The sequence below is a fragment of the Macadamia integrifolia genome, unplaced genomic scaffold (assembly GCF_013358625.1).
Source record: "Macadamia integrifolia cultivar HAES 741 unplaced genomic scaffold, SCU_Mint_v3 scaffold_18A, whole genome shotgun sequence".
Lineage (NCBI taxonomy): Eukaryota > Viridiplantae > Streptophyta > Magnoliopsida > Proteales > Proteaceae > Macadamia > Macadamia integrifolia.
In genome coordinates this window covers 93219-116054 of record NW_024870636.1, presented here as the reverse complement: position 1 = coordinate 116054, position 22836 = coordinate 93219, and the positions used below count along the sequence as shown (strand labels likewise).

Genomic DNA, 22836 nt, shown 5'->3' with positions numbered 1-22836 from the left:
TGATAAATAAATTCATCCCAGAGCATCTCATCCCATCTCTCCAATCCATCCCCTCTAATGAAGAAATCACCTCTGCTGTCCTATCCCACAAAGCCAACAAAGCTCCTGGGCGTGATGGGTTTAGCATGAGTTTCTTCACCTTCTGTTGGGACATCATTAAAGATGACCTCATCCAGGCAATCAAGAGCTTCTTCTTCGACCCTAGCCAAATCAGTGGTGTAAATCACACTTTCCTTTGCCTAATTCCTAAATTTGAAGGTTTCTCCTCCATGCAAGACTTTCGACCCATTTCCCTCTGTAACTTGATCTACAAGTTCATTGCCAAAATCCTGTCTCTCCGCATTCAAAAGGTCATTGACTCCTTTGTCAGTCAAAACCAATCTGCCTTTATCTCTGGGAGGAGCATTGCTAACAATATCATTTGTGCAATGAAATTGTTCGTGGCTTTGAGTGTAAATCCCATGGCTCAGCTGCTCTCCTTCAGATTGATATCCACAAAGCCTTTGATTCTGTCCACTTGGATTTCCTTTGTGACAACCTCCTCCAAATGTCCTTTCCGCCAAATTTTGTCCGATTGATCTATGCGTGCATTTCCACCTCTAGATTCTCTGTTCTAGTAAATGGTAGCCCTGCAGGCTTCTTTCCCTCTGTGGGAATCCACCAAGGCTATCCCATATCCCCCTTCCTATTCTCCCTTGGCCTCGATGTTCTCTCCAAATCCATCCAATCTTCCACTGATCTCCACATTATCTCCCCCATTCCCAAATGTAAATCCCTTTCCCTTACCCATCTTGCTTTCGTCGACGATCTTATGATCTTCTCTAAAGCTAATCCCACCTCTATCTCCTACATCATGTTCTCTCTTCGCCTCTTCGAGCGCCTCTCAGCTTTTAGCACTAATATTCTTAAATATCCTCTCTTTACCTCTGGGATCTCTGAATCTCTGAAAGCCCGACTTCTTGATATAACGGGTTTCTCCCTCGGAACCCTTCCCGTTAAGTACCTTGGTCTCCCCCTCATTCCTGCCAGGCTCTCTACCCATCATTGCACCCTTATCTTGGACCTCTTGAGGAAACGACATCAGCTGTGGAAGAGTAAGCTGCTGTACTATGTGGGTCATCTCGAACTCTCCAGATCTGTGCTCCAATCCATTTACCTCTGTTGGTCTGGGATCTTTGTTCTTCCTCCCCTACCATCAAAGCTATTGAGTCTCTTATCAGCTCCTTTCTCTGGAAAGGATCTGATTCTTCCATATTCCTCCAGCCGGCCAGCCAGCTGGAGTTCTGTCTGCCTCCCCAAGGCTGAGGGAGGTCTTAGCTCAGGTGCATTAAAGACATGAACACAGCTGGTATCCTTAAGCTGATCTGGAGAATTGCTTCAAAAAAGAGTAGTATTTGGGTCTCGTGGGTCCACTCATACCTTCTCAAATCCAACTCCATTTAGTCCACTGTCCCGGGTCCAAACTCCTCTTGGGTTTGGTGGAGCATTCTTCGCCTAAGACCTTTGGCGCTAGAGGCTATCTCCTATTCCATTGGGAACGGAGCCTCTACCTCTCTTTGGTTGGATCCCTGGCACCCTTCAGGAGTCCTCCTTCACCTTCTTAGTCCTAGAACTGTTTACTCCATGGGGTTGGATAGGTTGGCTCTTGTCTCTTCCGTCCTCCTCAATGATGGATGGGCCCCGTCTCCCCTTCCTCCTTCTCTTAACTACATTTGGACCTCTCTTCCTACTTTTCGCCCCAGGCATAGAGAGAGGGAGGACTCCATTCTCTGGAATCCTTCACCTTCCAAGACGTTCAACTCTTCCTCGGTCTGGAACTTTGTTAGGACTAAAGCCAAGCCAACTATATGGTATAAAGTCCTTTGGTTCAAAGGCCACATACCTTGCCACAACTTCACAATTTGGCTGGGTCTCACCAACTGCCTTCCTACGCAGTCTTGCCTCATCCACCGCCACATTTCTTTTCCCCCCTCTTACTGCCTTTGTTAGAGAGGAACTGAAGATATTGATCATCTCTTTTTCTCCTGCCCCTTCTCCTCTTCCATCTGGAAGAAAGTTCTTTCTCGCTATTGGCCCTCCAATAGAAGAGTTCTCCCTCTCAGTAGAGAATGGCTATGGATAGACATAACCTTTCACAGCCCCACCATTTGTGACATCGTTGGGAAGCTAGCCTTTTGTGCCACCATCAATCATATTTGGATGGAGAGGAACCTTCGTAGATGGATGTCCAACTCCCGCTCATTTGAAAAGATTTGGATAGCCATCTCCTTTGAGGTCTCCACCAAAGTTGCTTCCCTCCCGCATCGGCCAATCCCTAATTCTCCTAGGAACAGGCTCATTATTGACTCATGGAACCTTCTATCTACCATTCTCCCCCGCTTCCCCATGAGGGCTTGTATCCATTAGAGGTTTCATCCTTTTTTTATATGGGCTTGTTCCCTTAGCTGGCAGTGTGCCTTCTTCCCCCCCTCTTATTTCCCTTGTATATTTTTTCTTCTTGGGTTAATATATATATTTATTCATCCAAAAAAAAAAAAAGTCTGGTAAATAACTCTACAAGGATTTGTGCTCCCTTGGTTGATGTCCGTCAAAGAATCGATTACTTTTAGGGTTTTTCCCCTAAATTAATTGTGGTGCTTCTATTTGGTTGATGTCTACGGCTACTTTGTGGGATATATTTGGTACTTCTACTGTGGTTGCTGGCCTTCTTGCCTTATATTGTCTGGTAAATAACTCTACAAGGATTTGTGCTCCCTTGGTTGATACCCCATGAAAGAATCAATAACTTTTAGGGTTTTTTCCCTAAGTCAATTGTGGTGCTTCTATTTGGTTGATGTGTGTGGTTGCTGGTATTCTTGACATATAATCGTTTGTTAAATAACTCTACAAGGATTAGTCTCCTTTGGTTGATGCCACATCAAAACCCTAAGAATCGATTTCTTGGTGGGACTAATTTATGGTCATCTCGGCTACTTGGGAGATTACCTACTATTGGTTTGTTCTTCCATCTCTAATCTACCATCAATCTGGTATGATTAATAGTTGACTATTTGGACTCTGTGCTACTAGTCTATTACCTATCGATTTTGGGTGGTTTCAAAACCCTGAAACCCTAATCGATTTTTCTCTTGGGATTGGTTTTACTTCCTCTGTTATTGCTAGCCACCTTGGTACTTGTTGCTATGGCTGATAACAAGTAATGTAGGAGTAGATTACAAGAAGCTAACCCCCACAATGTATAACCCCAAACAAGATAACTAGCAAAGAACCCCCAAAGAACTTAACAAAGTACTAAAACCCACCCCAAACATAAGTCAATATGAAAGAAAAAAGCCTGCGGTTGGGAACGAGAGAAAGAAGGGCTGCTAGACCTGTGTGGCTCCAATGGAGCTGCAAAGCTGGTCGAAGGAAAGTCCCTGGGAGGGTAATGGAGCTACAAAGCTGGTCTAAGGAAATTCCCTGGGAGGGTACAAAAACCTCCAAAGTTGAGGAGATTTTGATGGCTAGCTGTGACGTTACAAGCTTTCTTGATTTTTTGACCTAGGAGAGAAAACTTCAAGATTCTGCAGAACATCTACTGGCAGACTTGAATGGTTCTTTAAAGAGGGATCGATTGATTCACTAGTGATGTAGAACAGCCCCTTTTAATACCTGGCAGATAAGTGGAGGAGATCCTTGAGGCCGATTGGTCTTCAGTTCAGGTCTTCCTTGGCTGATCAATTGAGGATGATTGGGGCTGGACAGAATTAGTACTCTCTTGGGTAATCTCCAGTAATAGCAATTAAGAACGGAAATTGAATGCAGAAAATAAAGAAGAAACAAGGGAAAAGTGGGAGAGGAGTGGCTATCTCAGCTTGGGCTTCTCACCCACAACTATCCTAGCTGCTCTAAGCAATTGATTGCAAACTATCTTTATTCAAATCTGAAATTATGAGTACATAGGTTACTCTATTTAAAGAGGGCAGAATAACAATCATAACATAATTAGGAGCTAGTTTCTAAATAGGACTAGACACTCCTAGTACAACTAGGACTAGACTTATAAGTTATAACTCCAACATGGAGTAGGACTAATTAACTAATAGTCCCTATAGGACATTATAATCGATGGGCCCAGTGGGCCCTTATTTCTAATTACTAACTTAGCCACTCAAGTGGACTTAAGTATGGATCAATAGGCCCGTCTTGGCTCGGCCTTTCTTCCTCTGATAAATCCTCCCAAAGTGTGGATCTAAATCAACAAGTCTACCAATCCTACTACCACTACACATTCTTCAGATTCAGTGGATGTGACTATCACTTCTAGTAAGCTCAAAGGAAGTTACAACTATTTACTATGGGCTCAGGCTGTGAAAGTTTATATCATGACATGAGATAAACTTAAGTACCTTACATCTGATACTCCTTCTACTATTGATGGTAGCTACAGTGACTGGATGAAAGAGAATGCCATTACTCTGATACGGCTATGGAATAACATGTTGATATAGTTGACAATGTTATGTTCCACAACACTGCCAAGAGTGTTTGGGATGATTGGAAAGATACATATTCTCAGGAGAAGAACATGAACCGTGTTTATGACCTATATGAGAAGTTGTTTCAGCTCTTGCAATCAAATAAGTCTCTTTAAGACTACTACAATGTTTTCAAAGGCTTGGTTGAGGAATTGAATGTGTTTTAGCCTCTCACCACTGATATAGATAAACTCAAGGCTCAATGAATTCTTTATATTCAAGTTTCTTGCTGGTCTGAACTCTAATCTGAAGAATGTCAAGGGTCACATGATTGCTGGCAAGAGTGTACCCACACTTGCTGATACAATGATACCTTCTCTCGTCTTCAACGAATTGCTTCTCCTGGTAAATTTGACACCTCCTCCAAGGATATCTCTGCTTTTACTGCTGGTCGTGGTCGTGGTCTTGGTCGTGGTCGTGGTCGTGGCACTAGGGGAGGTCGTGGTCATGGTGGTCAAGGACTGGAGACCGTGCCAATTGACAATGCACTCATTGTGGGAAACCCAACCATACGATTGATACATATTGGGCTAAGCATGGCAAACTAGAATGGACGACCCAATTGGCCAATCATGCAGTGTCTAATGGTGGTACTGATACAGTATCTACTGGTGATTCTACACCAAGACCCTTTCCGGGTGGCAATTTCTCTTCTACTCCTTCACGTGATGATATTACTCAGATATTACAATGGTTGCAAAGTCTTGAGGCATCCACTGGTACATCTTCCGGGCCTTCCTCTACTACTTTAGCTCATGCAGGTACACTTGCTTTTTTTACTGCTACTTCTCCTCCCTGGATCATTGACTTCGGGGCCTCTGCCCATATGACTGGTAAGTCTTCCTTGTTTACATCTTTTAATAATCATTCTCATTCCTCATTTGTTATACTTTAATGGGTTTTCTGCCCCATTCTCTAGTTATGGTACAGTTTTAGTCTTTCCTCTGTGTTATATGTTCCTCAGTTTCTACTAAGCCTTCTGTTTGTTAGTCAACTTAGAAAATCTTTGAATTTTTGTGCCATTTTTCCCCACTCATTGTGTCTTTTAGGATCTTCATATGAGGAAGATGATTGGTGGAGGCCTTGAAAAGGAATGACTGTACTACCTTAATTGTGATGTACCTGCTTCTGTTGCTGCTCACTCTGTTGGTGCTGTGACTCCCTTTTGGTGGCATTATCGTTTAGGTCATTTGTCTTTACCTAGGTTAAAGTTGTTGTTTCCTACTTTCAAGTTAGTGTCTAGGTTAGAGTGTGAAGCCTGTGAGTTAGGAAAGCACCATTGTGTCTTTTCCTTCTCATTTTGTGGCTTGTAGTTTTTTCTTTATTTTCTTTGGTCCATTTGGACATAGGTGGTCCTTGTTGTGTCACGAACAAGCATGGCTTTATGTATTTTGTTACTTTTGTGAACGATTCCGTCTCATATGGTTGTAGACTTGTACCTCTTGAAGGATCGTTCAAAGTTTTTTTTCAATTTTCAAAATATTTTATAATGAAATAAAGACCCAATTTGGCACTTCTATTAAATTTTTTTGCTTTGACAATGCTTTGGAATATGTTCAACATGATATTTTTGAATTTTGTGCTACCCATGGTATGATTCACTAGACCGGTTGTTCCTACACTCCTCAACAAAATGGAGTGGTGGAACGGAAAAAGAGACACCTTCTAAAGGTTGCCTGTGCTATCATGTTCCATATGCATGTCCCAAAGCAACTGTATGTTATTTGATTAATCGTATACCATCATTTGTTTTTGACAAGAAGTCTTTGTTCTCTATTGTTTTTCCAAGTGCATCTCTCTTTGTTTTCCTCCCTGTGTTTTTGGGTGTGTTTGCTTCGTACATAACCTACAGTTATCTTCTGATAAGTTGTCCCCTAGGTCTACTATTTTTTTCCTAGGTTATTCTTGTAACCAGAAAGGGTATCGATGTTATGATCCTGTCTCCCATAGGTATTTTGTGTGTGCTGATGTCACCTTCTTTGAGGGAAGTTCTTACTTCTTTCCATCTCTTTCCTACTCTGAGGTTGACTAGCATAATGTTATTGCTCCTCTTATTCCTCCTTTAGTCCCATTCCTGATGCTCTTAGTGTTCAGCCTACACCACCTTTATAAGTAAATCAGCGCAGGAACAAGGAAGTGCAATAGGATGAGGTTCCTACTGCTCCCACAGTTTCACCACCTCTACCGGCTTCTTCCTCTGGTGAAGCTCCACCTCCTTCATTGCCTTCTGACTTACCAATCGCATTGCGTAAAGGTACATGTTCTCGTTCTAAAAAATCTATGGTTGTGTATCCTATCGATAAGTTTGTTTTTCTGTCCCATCTTCCTTCTTTTGTTCATAATCTTGCTATGTCATTATCTGCCTCTACTATACCCAAGCATCTCTCTAAGGCCCTCTGTCTTCCTGCCTAGAAGGCTTCCATGGGTTTAGAAATGGATGCTCTTTTGACCCATTACACTTGGAGTTTGGTTTATCTGCTTCCTGGTAAGGACCTGGTAAGTGTTGTTGGGTTTACACTATTAAGTACCTACCTGATGGCTTTGTTGAGCGGCTCAAGGCCCGTCTAGTTACCAAGGGCTATACTCGGATATATGGAGTTGACTATTTTGAGACTTTTTCTCTAGTTGCACGGCTGAATTCTGTTCTCTTAATTATTTCTCTGGCTATTAACCTTGATTGGCCACTATGTTAGTTAGACATTAAGAATGCTTTTCGTTATGATGATTTGACTAAGGAGGTTTATATGGAGCAACTTCCAGGTTATCTTGCTTAGGGGGAGGATAGTACTCATGTTTGCAGGTTGCGTAAGACTATTTATGGTCTCAAGAAGTTGCCCAGAGCATGATTTAACAAGTTTAGTACTATAATGATATCTTGTGGTTTTTCATCGTGCTAATTGCGATAAATCAGTGTTTGTTCTCCATTTTTTTCTTGGTATTTGAGGTTGTATGAAGCAAGAAAGGCATCAATCTATCTCAAAGAAAGTATGTATTAGATCTCTCATCTGATACTGGAATGCTTGCATCCAAGCCAATGGGTATTCCAATGGAACTTCATCAAAAGTTTGGTGTTGATGATGGTGATCCCCTATAGATGTTCATCAATACAGGAGCCTGGTAGGGAAACTGATATATCTTACGATTACTAGGCTTGGCATTTCCTTTGCAATTGAAGTTCTCAGTCAGTTCATGTAGTCTCCTCAGAAAGTTCATTTGGATGCAACTATTCGTATTCTTCGTTATGTTTGTTGGAGGTAATTTGGTCACTTGGCGGAGCAAGAAACAAACGACAATTACCCGGTCAATTGCTGAAGCATAGTACAGGGCCATGGCTCATACTACTTCTGAGCTAATGTGGCTCAGGTCTCTTCTTCTTAGGATGGGTTTTCCTGTGCCTACTCCTATGAAGATGTATTGTGACAACCAACCAGCTATATATATTGCCAGTAATCCAATCTATCATGAACATAACACGTTGAAGGTGGATTGTCATTTTGTTCGAGATGCTGTGTTGAAGAAGCTGGTTGAGGCTCCATTTGTTTCGTCATCAGATCAACTAGTAGATATATTAACTAAGTCCTTGTGCTCCTAGTTTTCATCATTGTTGTACCAAGCTGAGCATGCGTGATCTGTATCCTCCAGCTTGAGGGGGAGTGTCAAAGCTCTGGGGGCAATTCTATCCTATAGGGCTTAGTACTCTGCCATTTTTATTTTATTTTCTCTTTACTTATTGTAATAAGTCAGATTGGTGTATTTCTGTCCCCTAACTTACACCTCTAATTTGGATTTATATATAGATGTGGAGCAGCTTGCGATGGGACACTATTTTCCCTAACCATTCACAGGCTGCCTCCAACACACAAGTTCGGTGGTCTCTCTTTATCTCCTTTTCTTCTTCTTTCTCTCTCTCTCTTTCTTTCTCTTTGTTTTCTCTTGGTTTGGTTACTTATATTCTGGTTTGTAACACAGCTAAATGGGGGATACATGGATCATTGCCCTTCAATAGGCTCTATCTGAGGTCAAACTTGGGACAAGACCTAGACTATGCATGCCATTTCTCACTACTTCTCCTATGGTCATTTTTGGCTTGCCCCTAGATCTTTTAGATCATTCAATCGTTATCATATCACTCCTCTTTATTGGCGCATCCTCAGGCCTGCATCGAACATGACCATATCACCTCAAAGGACTTTCTCGGAGCTTGTCATTAATCGGGCCACTACCAAATCAGCTCTAATGTGCGCATTCCTTTATCCTTTCTGTTTTTTCTGCACATCCATCGTAACATCCTCATCTCTACTACACATAACTTCTCTACATGAAATTTCTTTACTGCCCAACATTTGGCCCCATATATCATAGCCGGTCGTATAACAGTCCTTTAAAACTTCCCTTTAAGCTTTAAAGGAATATGTTGGTCACATAGCACTTCGGTCGTACCTCTCCACTCATGGTTCAAGATCTCAACAACAAGATCTCGCTTATATCTCGTTTTTTCAAAACGGCGAGACGATATGCATGGCGAGATATAAATTGTACAAAAACTCAATCGAGATATCAAGATCTCGCCAAATCTCGCCTCTCTCTCTCTACATTTTGGAAGAGAAAACACTAAGGAGTGAGGATTTTGGTGCTTTTGCTTGAGGATCTTCATTCTTACACGCATTGAAGCTTAAAGAGTAGAGAATATTACCTCCTCATATACATTTGTAGTTACTTTTTTTTATGTATGATGTATTATAAATTTTATGATTATGTTGTGTCATGTGTTGATTATGGAATCTGGATTGTGGAATACAGCATACTAGCCTAAGGTCCGAAGAATCGGAGACTACTTACATAGGGTACGAAGTCAAAGTACAATTTGAGGTTTGATTTTTAAAAAATTGATGCTTCCACTGTGTTTAGAAGGCCTAGAATAGAGTAAATACCAACTTTCAGGGGCTACAAAGACCATATAGTCACCGAGACCAACCACTGAGTCAACCGGGAAAAAAATACATGATCTCGGTGAGATCTGGCGAGATCTCTCTTTTTTGGATTAGTGAGATGGGGGGCGAGAGCGAGATCTTAAACCTTATCTCCACTTCATCCTTCCCACTTTAATTCTCTGTGTAACATCATCCTTTATGTCACCTTCTTTATTTATGGTTGACCCCCAATATATAAAATGTCCCACATAACTATATAAAATTTTCATTGCTATATTCCGTAGTCATATACTGGAACCTAGGGTGCCTAGGCAATGTCTAAGCAGGTGCCTTGTTGCCTAGGCCCATCCCTTCAATGCCTTGGGTTATCTAGTTGCTTTGACAACTATGATCTATCCTCCTAAAATCAAATTTGTTTACTTTTTTCTTACCTCTTGTTTAATCATATCTTTTATGCGGCCTTTTGTGCAAGGGCTGGGCTGATGCTTTCACCCTCTAATCTGTTCTTTTGGAGGTATTTTGGGCATTTCATCTAGTCCCGTGAAACAACCCTTGTACTTTTTTGGAACTCCCAGTTTTGGGTCTTAATTTCAATAATTGAGTTCCATTCCCGCATCAATTTCTGGTTTATGCAGTACAAAAATTATATCCATAAATTCTCGTCGCTGGAAAATTTTAAATCTCTTACATATCTGGGTTGATATGTCTGCTTCCTTTTTAATTTGGTTACCCACCGACGCTGATTTCGTTCCAGCAACTCTCAACAGATTTCAATTCCTGAGAGCGAACTCCTTTCTCCTTGATTTGGGAGCTGTGCTCACTCCTCAACTGAACAACTGTCTCTTCTATATGCACACCTGTGTGTTTCATGCAGCCTTCAGATGCATTTTTATGGATGGACTCATCATCCACAAATCCTGAGGTACTGCGATGTTGAGATCATTTTCTGGAACAGAAATTTCGACTTCTAAATCTGCCTCTGGAGTGGTGAAATTTCCTCCAGCAATCAGGCATCTTTGGTGCAGATGCGGCATTCCTTAAAATCAGAGTGGAGTTCTTTTTGGATTGTTCTCTAACCTGGACCTGATCCCGATGCCATTAGTTGGCCTTTTTTTTCTAAGTTACAAATCAGATTTGGCTGAGTCAGTTTTGGTCTGGTAAAGATCTTGGCTAAACCACTTGACCTGCCTAGGATTTTGAATGCCGAATTAGATCATGTTGGCTTGAATGAATGATTTGTGTTTAATGGACACATGCCAACTTTATTTATGATATGGAGGAAAAAAAATCTAGAATCAATACAAGACCAAAATACCCCTATAAGACAATTCTACCCTTGTACCCATTTTACAACACTGCCCCTGAAGTTGGTGCATAGATATCACATATGCCCAACTTGCAAAATAATAGGATGAAACATCTTGCTACTAAGACCTTTCGTAAACAGATCGGCTAGTTGTCCATTACTAGGAACAAAGGGCACATTGATAAGACCTGAATCCATATTTTCCTTGATGAAGTGATGATCAGTCTCCACTTGTTTAGTCTTATCATGCTGGACTGGGTTGTGTGCAATGCTAATTGCTGACTTACTGTCACAATAAAGCTGCATACGAAGAGTAACGGGGCAGCCAAATCAGTGAGCAAGCTATGGAGCCATAGGAGTTCAGAGATTCCTTGAGCCATTGCACGGAACTCTGTTTCAACACGCGATCGAGCCACAATAGCCTGCTTCTTCTCCTGGTAACAAAGTTGTCTCCAACAACTGCCATAGCCTATCAACAGGAGAACCTGCCTAGTTGGCATCTGTGAAGGCCTCTACTTAAAGGTGATTGATATGAGAGATGCGACCTGGGACAGACTTCAAGTAACGGAGGATGGCATAAGTGATGTCAAGACGAGTATGAGAAATGTAGATCAATCGCCCAAGTAATCTCTGATATTGTCCTTTATCCATTGGATCACTGCTCTTGCTTACTAAGTGAGAGTTGGCACTGGGGGTATCAGTCGGCTTGCGTCCCAACATATCAGTCTTAGAGAGGAGATCTAGCACATACATCCTCTGAGATAAGTAAATGCCATGAGAGGACTTGAAACTTCAAAGCCCAGAAAGTAGCGAAGCTGTCCCAAATCCTTAATCTCAAATTCCTTGGCCAGATATAACTTGAGGAGAGAAATTTCTTCAGTGTCATCACCTGTGATGATGATATCATTAACATACACAATCAATACATAATCTTTCTGTCTGTGCGTTCGATGAACAATGTGTGGTCAGCATTGCTCTGAGAGTAGTATGCAATAATTGTGGCCTTTTGGAAGCACACAAACCAGGCACGTGGTGACTGCTTCAGCCCATATAAAGCATACTTCAGTTTGCACACCTTCCCATGAGTTTTAGAGCACGCAAAGCCAGGAGGAATGTCCATATACACCTCCTCCTTGATTTACCCATGAAGGAATGTGTTTTTCACATCTAGTTGCTGGAGGTCCTAGTTTAGGTTCACAACACAGGATAAGATAATACAGATAGTGTTCATCTTGCCATTGGTGCATAAAGCCCTTGGCGTCAAGCCTGGATTTATGACGGTCCACTGTACCATCAGCCCTCTGTTTAACGGTGAAGACCCACTTGCACCCAACTGCCTTTTTCTGTGAAGGAAGATAAACAAGATCCACGTGTCATTTTTCTTCAATGCTTGCGTCTCTTTAACTATTGCTACCTGCCATGTGGTTCCACAATAGCTTCCTGCCAAGTCCGAGGAATAGGGACAGGAGATAGAGAGAACACAAAACTAAAGTAGGAGGGAGAGAGTAAGTTATAGCAATAGGATGTAAAGTATACGAATGAGTACCATTGCGGGTAGAAATAGGTAACTCAAGACTAACATCAGCATCAGTAGAGGGAATAGATCTACTAGTCTGAGGGAACCTGATCAGGATCAAGATGTGAGAAATGGCTTGGTAGATTAGCGGTGGTCTGGTTCTTCTTTCTACGAACATTGGCACACATCTCTGGATCTGGCCGAACTACATCAGTCTCCCCTTGAAGGAACATCTGAAGAAATCTTCCACTGAACAGGGACATTAGCTAGAATAGATAAGAGGTGAAGGTGGTTGGATAGCAAAGGCAAGAGGCGACACATCATCAATTGTGGAAGAAAGCTCCCCCCTAAAGTGGTGACGCAAAGTAATAGGAGGTCAACTCGTTAAAAATGACATCTCGAATGAAAAAACAATGTCGTGATGGATGGTAGCACTGATAGCCCTTTTGAGTAATTGAGTATCCTAGGAAAATGCACCAAATGCCATGAGGATCAAACTTGCCATGGGAGTGATGATCCCAAGCATAAAAGACATGACCAAAGACCTTGACTGAGTCAGGGAAAGCCGCAGATCCCTTGGAAAGGTCTAGAGGAGAATGAAAGCCAAGGATCCTAAAAGGCAAGCAATTTATCAGATAGGCTGCTGTGAGAATTGCGTTACTCCAGTACTGGGAATGAAAGCGCATTTGAAACATATGGTACCTAGCAATTTCACAGAGATGGCGATTCTTCCGTTCTGCCACACCATTTTGACATGGAGTGTCGACGCAATTGGTCTGCTGAATCATCCCATAGGTAGCAAGATATGACCGAAAGGATCCCTTAAAGTACTCGCGAGCATTGTCACTGCCAAGGACTTTCATAATAGCATTAAACTAAGTCTGCACCATACGATGAAAGTGTTGAAAGGATGCAAAAGCCTTGGCCTCGGTCTGGATTATATAAACTGAAGGACTCCGATAATGGCACTCAATAAATAAACCACGGGAAGCCAAAGGTTGATTAGACATGAGATGGTGCCCAAATATTAGAGTGAATAACAGATTAAGGAGTGGCACTTTTATTATTTGAAGGAAAATAACTGGTTCGAGTTTGTTTAGCCAAAACACTGGCTACACAAAAAATATCACTCAAATTACAATGCTTAAAAGAAAGGAGAATCCTAACTAATGTCCCCAAAGGAGGATGTCCCAACTGACGGTGCCACTGTAGTAACTCAGAAACTGAAGGAGACAATGTCTGAAGAGCCTGACCTAAAGAGGGTCTATCATCAAGTAGATACAAACCACTATGCACCTTACTAGAACCAATCCTTGCCCTTGTCACTAGATTCTGAAAAGCAAAATGATCAGGGAAAAAGGTTTCTGTACAATTAAAGATTGGAAGTAATACTACTAATGGACAACATGTTGAAGTGGGATTTTTCATTTTGTTCGGGATGCAGTGTTGAAGAAATTGATTTCCACTCCATTTGTCAGTGCTAGTAATGAACTACGGATTTGTTTACCAAAGCCTTGTTTTGAAATGTATTTCTCCAAGGGTGTTCCAAGCTAGCCATGAGTGGTATCAGTGCTCCAGCTTGAAGGGGCCTGTTAAGTTGGTGTCAGTTTTATAGGTGTTTAGGTGTGTTGGTTCTTTAGGGGTATTATTGTAATGTTCTTCTTTCTTATTTCTGTCTACATTTAAGTCAGTCCTTAATTGTGGACCTATTTGTAATTGTTGCTTTTATGTCAATATAAATAGCTCTCCCCCCACCCACAGTTTGAGTATTCTGCTTCTCACTCAAACTGTGGGCCGTATTCTCTCATATTCTTTTCGTCTCCTCTTTTCTCTCTTCCTCATGTACAGGTTCTGATTCATGTTCTGTTATTGTCATAATATCTCATTTTCTCCTGTTTGTGTGTAGTTAAAACTTACAAAGTGCTGTATTTTATTGTTACTTCTCTGCAAGTGTATGTTCTCTATGGTAATGATGTGATGATCAACCTTATGCTTTGTTCTTCCAAATCTTCATGGGCATTCATGTGTATTCATTAAGCCAATTTAATTAATATATCATTAACGAACAGTTTCACATCATTGGTTCTCTTGTGGCCTTCTCTTTTCACATCATCATGATGATTTTCTTTCAAATATTAAGACATTCTTTTTGCAGATCTGATGTTGATTTCCAGGAATTTTGTTTGCAAGTGCTATTTGAGTGTGTGACCAAGGACAGACCGGCTCTTTTACAGGTATTTTAGCTGATATGAAACATGACATTTAGTGAGCAGCGGCCAGACCAACCTTTCTGTATATATTTTTTCCAAGTATATTAGACATATAACATAGACTAGTAATATATACAATATATTTACCAGCTTTTAAAATATATATTAGCAGGCTTTAACCCATGTTATCATTAAGTAGAACTAATGACTTACCATATATATAAGGATGCATTTTTTCCTTAAGTATAAATTATTTGGGCTCTGGCAGTGCACAACTAATTGAGGTTGGCCTCCGAATTCCCACTTCTAACGCCCAATTGGTGGACTCTATTAGTTCATCTCCAGCTTTGCTTGCATCACATAGCTAGAAGAAATAAAAGATCTAAATTGATATGCCTGTGTGAGAGCCGTGCTGGAGTAATACACATCTTAAATAATTTAGAAGACAGAGAGCTTAGCTTATTAGGACGGCCCTTCTTGTTTGTTGCATTTCTTGGGCATCTGGAGTCTATTTCTTAATCCATTGACAATGAATGATAAGGCTGAAAACGATGCAGGTTTATGTCTCATTATACACAACACTTGGATCAATGGCTGAGCAGGTGACCAGTGGAAATGATATTCTAGGCGACTCACTATTTATCTCTAGTCTGAAGGTAATGATTTTCCCATTAATATTTTATATTTGTATGTTTCACATAAAAGTGAAAAACTATGGCTCCACCTGGCTTCCCATGGTGGAAACTTGAATTAGCAGTGTGAAACAAAAGTACTGGATTTCTCCCTCCAATGGGCTTGCAACTACATCACAATTCATTAAATTAGTAGGTGTAGACACCATGTTCCAGGACCTCAAGTTCCATCCACTGTATTGTCTCCCCCAACTAACTCTCTCCTCCTGACCCAAAAAAAAAAGGAAAAAAAGCAAAAAAGAAAAAAATGTGGGGAAAAGGTTCGTATGATTACTTTTTGTGACAATTATGTGCTGGATTCTACTCCTATTTAGTTTTAGTTTTGCTAGCAAACTCTTTGATTATATATACCTTCAAATGCCTTAAGTCTGTTTCTGCCTTCTTCACTAGTTTCTTATGTGTGTTTGTTTGTTTTAATATTTACGATGAATAGCTGTTAATGTGCAATCAACATTTCCTTCTGATACACATTTTCTATGAACATTTGGATTTAGCTGAATGTAGTTATGTACAATCTTGAGATATCTGTATTGTTTGATTTACAATGTTTTTTGAGTATTTTATCGCATGTGCCCATAGTTCACTTTACATCACATCCTCTACACATTTTAAAGATCACATGGGAAACTGATCTGTGAACACAATAGAAGGATTCTATATACCGGGTGTTGTGCATAGCATCCTTCTACATATTATTGGTCATTTCTGGTGTTTGAGATTATTTTTTTTTTTGGATGAATAGATAATATATAAAACAGGGAAACAATGGGGAGGGATATACAAACTGGAGGAGCTGAATGAAACAGCCTTATTGGGCCGGGGGAGGGGATAATAAAATAGCTTGAGGAAGGCCCCAAGAGACAACAATAAGCTTTTTCCTTGGGGTGTCCACAACTGGCCTCTAGGGAAGGGAGAGGAGTTTGGAGGAGACATCAAAGTAGATGGCCTTCCAAATATTATCAAAAGATCTGGAGTTGCAAGACCATCTATGAAGGTTACGCTCCATCTAGACATGGGAGATAGCAGCCCCGAAATCAAGCTTTCAGCCGAGTCACAAATAGAATTGCCAAAGAAGGTCATATCAATCCAATTCCATTCTCTCTAAAAGGGGAGGGGGATTCTCTGGGCAAGCCAGCATTTGCGAGGACAAACTTCCAAATACGAGAGGAGAAGGGGCAGTCAAAGAAGAGATGATTGGTATCTTCGATACCATTCCAACAAAGACAGCAAGCAGGGGAGACAAGAATGTGGTAAAAGATGAGGAAGGATTGGGTAGGGAGGCAGATGGAGAGAGCTCTCCAGACAGTAAGGCTGTGGCGAGGGTTGTGGCCGTGAAACCAAACAACCTTGTGTTAGGGAACATTAGGGATGGAGCAACGGGAGTGGTTCTAGGCCAAGATGGAGGAAAAGAGACCCAAAGGGGGGGGGGGGACCAAAGAATTTTTTATTAATTTCATTAAAATTGCAATTTCAGTACAAAGGACCCCAAATCATTTTTTCGAAGCTTCGTTACAGGTTATGGACTAGGGTCATTTCTTTGGTTGATTACCTCCCAAGCCTAAGTATCATGATTTGGCCAATATTAGAAAGTTAAATTTGTGCACTGTAGGGAGGGTGACTCAAATCCTTGTTGACCAAAAACTCATACTATAGTTGTCAAGGTATTGCCTAGGCGTCACAACTGTCTGGGAAGGTCAAGGTGGCTGGCCGCTTTTTTATCATGGCGCCTTAAATGAAAAAGCAGGGGAGAAGGTCCAAAAAAGGGCAGAAAAGGTTGAAATTGGGAGAACAAAAAAATGAAGAAGGAAACAGAAAGAGGAGGGCTAGGGAAGCAGCAGCTCTGCTATCGCTGCCTCCAGAGCTGCAACAAGAGAAGAAAGAAAAGAAGAGGATGAATCAGAAGAAGAAGATGGTCCTCTAATTCTCCAATGATGTGAGATTTAGTTATTTTATAAATTTAAAATATTACATTCTATATTTTATGTGAACCATCTAAAAAAATTAATATTTTACACAACCCCCCCACCCCCACCCCCACCCCACCTCTTTAGGTAGTAGCATCCCTTAGTCACCTAGGCTTGCCTTTTCGCCCATAGTACTATGACTTGTACATTCATACTTTTAACAACTATTCTCACCACAACCATTGTGGGTAAGCATCAAGCTTTAACTACGTATGTATTTTAAATTAATAATGCATTATCAGAATAATCATGGTTGTCAAGGTGCCTAGGAGACCCAAGGCATTGGAGGGCCGCCTAAGTGCTTGGGTGATAAGGCGCCCTAGTATGAAAGAACAGACTAAATTTATCACAGTATGAGTTTCCAACAGCATGCCTCATAAACATATATCCTTGTACTATGTAAGAACACAATAAAATATTTATAATACGCAACTATTATCAGTAATTTGCATGTGGAAGGAGCAATACTGCAATAAAGATTACAAATTACAGAAGATATGCTCTACCAAATAAAGAATATATGCAACCAAGTTCAATATAAAATGATAGATTGGTTGATTAAAGTGCATAGGTGTTGAAATAGAAAGGCAAATGTTAACAAGAAGAACAAAGAAATGCACCAGAAGAAAAAAGAGGGGGAAAAAGCTCTGGGAGTTCCCAATGGAAGTGCCATCAAAATTGCCACCAGAGGTGTCATGCTTTTCAGAGCTCCGAGTTGTAATGCTGAACAACTGAATAACGGATGAATTCAAGCGTCTTTGCTATTCTTCTTTTCAATTTTCTCTTTTGTTTTGTTTTGTTTTTTATTATTACTTTTATTTTTATTTTCTTTATGATTGATTCCATGTTCTTACCTGCATGATAATATGTCCATAAACCAATAGGATTATTAGAAATAGTATTGTTTTATGTAATTAAAAAAATGATTTATACAAAATGGTGACCACCTAGGCACCAAGGCGGTTTTGCCTTTTGTAGATAACCCAAGTCATGGAGTCTCCCAGCTCTCAGGAACACACCTGGGCACCTTGACAGCTATGATAATAATAATAATAACAATAAGAGCAAAGAATATCCGATTGGCTTGACAAGATAAGCTTATCGGGTCAGCCCAAAATTCTGCCAAATGGTATTTTGAATGGGGCAGGTCCCCTCCTCATGTGTCAAATTTGAACCCAAATGGAGATTTTCACATGTCAAATAGAGCTATGAAAATCCAGGGTTATGGGCTGTGACCCATGGGCATGCATGAACATACATGGGGATGCATGCAGATACACCAGGGGACATATGGTCAAATTTCCTTGAAGTTTTACAAGTGGCCTGTCCAGACCATCCACTATCTATCCAACAGTTGGGTTTGCCACATCATTTTCCATGTGGCAATTTTGGATTGTCAAGGGATGCTTACATTTGATGATTTTATAATGCTCCGTTTTCTCACAAGGAATAATAGACGGTTACTCATTTGTGTTCATGTTGATGGGTTAACAGTTCATGTTTTTTAAAAATTCTATTAACTGGGTTGGGTTTAGGTCGACAAAACTCTAACATGACATGAATCTGAAAGGACCTGACCAGTTCCTTCCCCTGTGTGTAAATATTAGAATTTAACATTTAAGATGTATGCAGTGTTGAACCACCTTATATAGTGTCTCAGGGCACTCACCACCACACCGTTTTTGAGTGCCAAAACCGCAACTCCTACAACACTAAAAGATCTTAGCCTCTTGTGATATGAGTTAGCTCTGTAAAAAGGGAAAATTGAGCACTTTCCATAGCCCTTTTTTGGTCTCCTTAGTCCCTTCGTCATGCTTTATTCTTCATGGGAATATTATATAGGAAAAATGTTTCAAACACAGTTGTACAGTGGACACTTTCTTACCTGCTTAGCTGATGATTGGATTGATTTGGGCCCTCCTGATCGGACAACTTTCAAATTTACTGGCTTATCTCAACCATTTGTATGAGTTACCACCCCCCCCCAACCCCCACCGGGGTGTGGTTCCTGTTTGGTTCACTTTGTAGACCTGACTTGTTTTAAACCTCTATAATGACACACTGGGATATCAAATTGGTCAGAAATTTTAACCATGTATAGGTGATTATTGTACATGTCAACCAAACTGTCATGTGCCAATTATTAAAGGCATGTATGAATGGGTTCCAGGATGGAACTCTGGCCCTGATATGTAATTAGTCTGGCAGATTGAAATGGGTGATTTGCCAGGAGCATGACTGTACATGTGGTGCACATGCTGGATGGATCTATACTATTTGAAGATCCTCTTAGGGGTTGTGTCAAATGGATGTGGTCAGATACATATATGATTGGCCTATTGCTCTCAAGATAAACTCAATGAAAGAGAAATGGTGAGACCATCCAGGAGAATCTCAATTTTTTGATGATGATCCAGATGAGTTTTCATCGCCGCACCTCTCCCTCCCCCAACCGGCAAAAAAGTCCCACTTGAAGTAGCTTTCCCCTCTCCCTTGTTAAATCAACATGAACTACATATATATTTTTGTGATTCAACGCGAGTATATGTGCTTGTGTTTGGTGGGTAATCGTATTCTTTTTCAGTTTTCCTTTTATTTTGGGGAATGCTGATGATTGAGGTGTGATATTTAATGATTTGAACAACCCATTAGTTAAGAGACCTTTTTTATTTGCAATCATATGGTTAAGTTTTAGATAGCTTTAACGAATTGAGGGTTGGATCCAGAAAATGGCAGCATGCCGACATACTCCCCATCTTTTTTTTAAGATACAACCCTGATTACCTCGTATACTTGTAAAGGAACTTCCAAGATTCAAGGGTAGGACTGGTTTGGAATATATATATATATATATATTTTTTTTTTTTTTCAGGGTTGATTACTAAACTACTTGGATTGGATTGAGTCTGGTATTAGCAAACCCAACCCAAGTCATCCCATCTCGATCCTTGCTTTTGCTTGGCTGAGCCCTCTGGAGGAAAATCCAGGCTTCGCTATGTGTACACCTGGTTTTCTTTTCTTTCTAGGGTGATATCCTCCAATATATGTTGCTTCTGTACTTGGCATACCAAAAGCCACTGTGTGTTCATGAACTATTTTTCCTGCAGCTTGCACTATCCTATGGTGATGCTTTGACCAATGGAAGGTTGAGCACTTCAAGAGGAAGCATTCTTCAATCTATCTTCATTGGATCTATCAGGAAGCGTGTGGAAGAGATTCTGAATTATTCTCAAAGAATGAAAGATGATCTTTATGATTATTTGAGTTCAGGTAGGTGGCCACACTGGCAGTCTGAAGGAATGATCAATACCATGCTACTTTCGTGGTTTCTTAAGTGGTTTGAGGTGCCTCCTCATCTTGTTGTCAAGTCTGCTGTGGAGAAAATCAAGCCCAGGATCAAGACTTCATCTTCAATTCCCATGCTGCAGATGCTGTTTCCACAAACTCACATTAATGCAATCATTGAGATTGATAACTTGTTTTCAAGAGTAAATAGTTGAGTTTAAGATTTTGGCTCATGGACAAGTTATCATGGACAAGCAGGGAATTTACACCCACTAGTTGCCCCTCCGCGGCTGGAATTCTGTCATATATGTCATGCATGTGTAACTTAGTGAGGGGGCCAAACTCATTTGGTTCCACCTTCCCCATCCCGCACCCAAATTTCTTTGTATGAACTAAAGTACTAGGGCATGCCCCGAGCCATCATCAGTGATGGGGCCCTAGGTTCTGAGCAGAAGTGTTCAAACAGTTATTGTATATTTGGGTTTTTTTTTTTGTTGGGGGGGGGGGGGGTTGGGGGTGGGTTGTAATTTATGAAGGGGTATGTAACATAAAATTTAAGGGAGTCTTGTGGCATTTTTTTCCCCCGAGGTCGTTAATGTAATAATCCTGGAGTTTCCATCTGAGGCAATTCTCCAATTAAAAGAAGTAATTATGGATTTTAGTAGTAAGAATTCATGCAATATGTTATACTCTCCCTTGCACAAGGTTATCATATTATGATATTTTACCTCCATTGTTTGTTACTTAAAGATCTTAATGGGTGATCTCATCGCTCTATTTTGCTTTTACAAATCAGTAGTGTTTGATTACAACTTTTTTTATATGGTCGTTAATAAGGCAGCCAATTCCTTTTCAACCACTATATCACTGAGTAGCACCTAAGGGTGTTAATCGGTTTGGTTTCGGTTTAAACGGTATGGATCGGTTCGGTTTACATTTATTTGATTAAAACCTTAACTGCACTATTTATTAAACGATTCTACTTTTTGAAACCGTGACCGTTTAGTAAACGGTTTCGGTTTCTACGGTTTTTAAACGGTGTCGGTTTCACGGTTTTAAACTGTTTCGATTTCGGTTTCAATTTATTCTGTACGGTTTGTAAAACGGTTCATAATTGGTTTGTTATAACTCGCAACCATCTTTAAATTGAAGATCATAAGCTTATCAAAAAATAATTGGCAACCACAAATAAGAGATTCTATATTAACGATGGAATGTCTTAATTTGATAATCTAATGCTATTTCTTTGCATGACCCTTCTCAAATATTTAGAACTAATATCATATAACATCCAAATCCAGTTTTCTACAGCATAAAATATTAAAATGACAGGTGGTTCAGCTATAACACCACATCTATGATAACATAATAATATAGTAATATATATGGATTACAAGTTCATGATTTAAAGCCTAAACTTGAATTGAATTGCAATAAATCATACCAAAGCAGGATGAACACTTAATTTAATTGTTAATTGTTATACGGATTACTGCCCCTTCTTTATTTAATTGTTATACGGATTGATCGAAACGGTTTAAACGGTTTAGATGGTTCGGTTTAAATGGTTTCAATTCGGTTTGAAACCAACGGGTTCCGCGGTTAAAATCGACTCGACCCGTTTAGCTAATCGTCCTGAAACTTGAAACCATAATCACACCATTTACTAAACGGTTTTGCGATTTCGGTGTAAATGGATCAGTTCAGTTTCGGTTACAAATTCACATCCTTAGTTGCACCCACCAAATCTGCAAATTTCTTCATGTATCAAGTTTCAATTGAAAGATGATCTACAACTATGGCTTCTTAGAAGTCGATAAAGAGAGGTTACGCTCTTTAAAAAAACTAGATTGGAAAAAGGGCAAACCAACATCAAGTTTATTCAAATTTCTTCATGTATCAAGTTTCAATTGAAATATGATCTACAACTATGGCTTCTTAGAAGTCGATAAAGAGAGGTTATGCTCTTTAAAAAAACTAGATTGGAAAAAGGGAAAACGAACATCAAGTTTATTTGATATATCCATTGTTACTAGTCCTCTTTAGTGGTTCAAATCAGATCACCAATCTTGTTGAGGTTAAAGATAATCTATATTTCTAATATTGTTTATATTTTTGCTGTTAGTAATTTTCAAAATAAGTGTTAGGGCATAACTTCTTGACTTTGATATTGTTGAAGGGAATGGAAAATTATACCTTACACTGAAAAAACACAAATTTTTAGGGATTCCCTTGTTATTAATATAGTTCTTTTATTACTGGAAAAAAAAAAAGCAGTACCCTTAACTTGTCACTTTTGGGGAATGAGCTTGTAGTCCAATGGCATTGTCAGGCTGCCACCTATTTGTCTAGCCTATGATGTAGGAGGTCATGTGTTCAAACATTTGTCTGTTCCACCTTATATCCCTCAACCCC

General features: G+C 40.1%; 1 protein-coding gene across 2 annotated transcripts in view; it reads left to right on the top strand.

Annotated features, from left to right (window-relative positions):
* The window catches only part of LOC122071140 (anaphase-promoting complex subunit 1), a 114775-nt gene extending 93611 nt beyond the window's left edge, over positions 1–21164 (top strand). For both annotated transcript variants that reach the window (XM_042635436.1, XM_042635435.1), the window contains exons 35-37: positions 14426–14504; positions 15038–15136; positions 20244–21164. In XM_042635436.1, coding sequence (XP_042491370.1) covers positions 14426–14504; positions 15038–15136; positions 20244–20636 — 571 coding nt within the window. In that variant the 3' untranslated portion in view covers positions 20637–21164. The remainder of the gene's footprint in view (positions 1–14425; positions 14505–15037; positions 15137–20243) is intronic.
* Positions 21165–22836: the final 1672 nt, after the last annotated feature.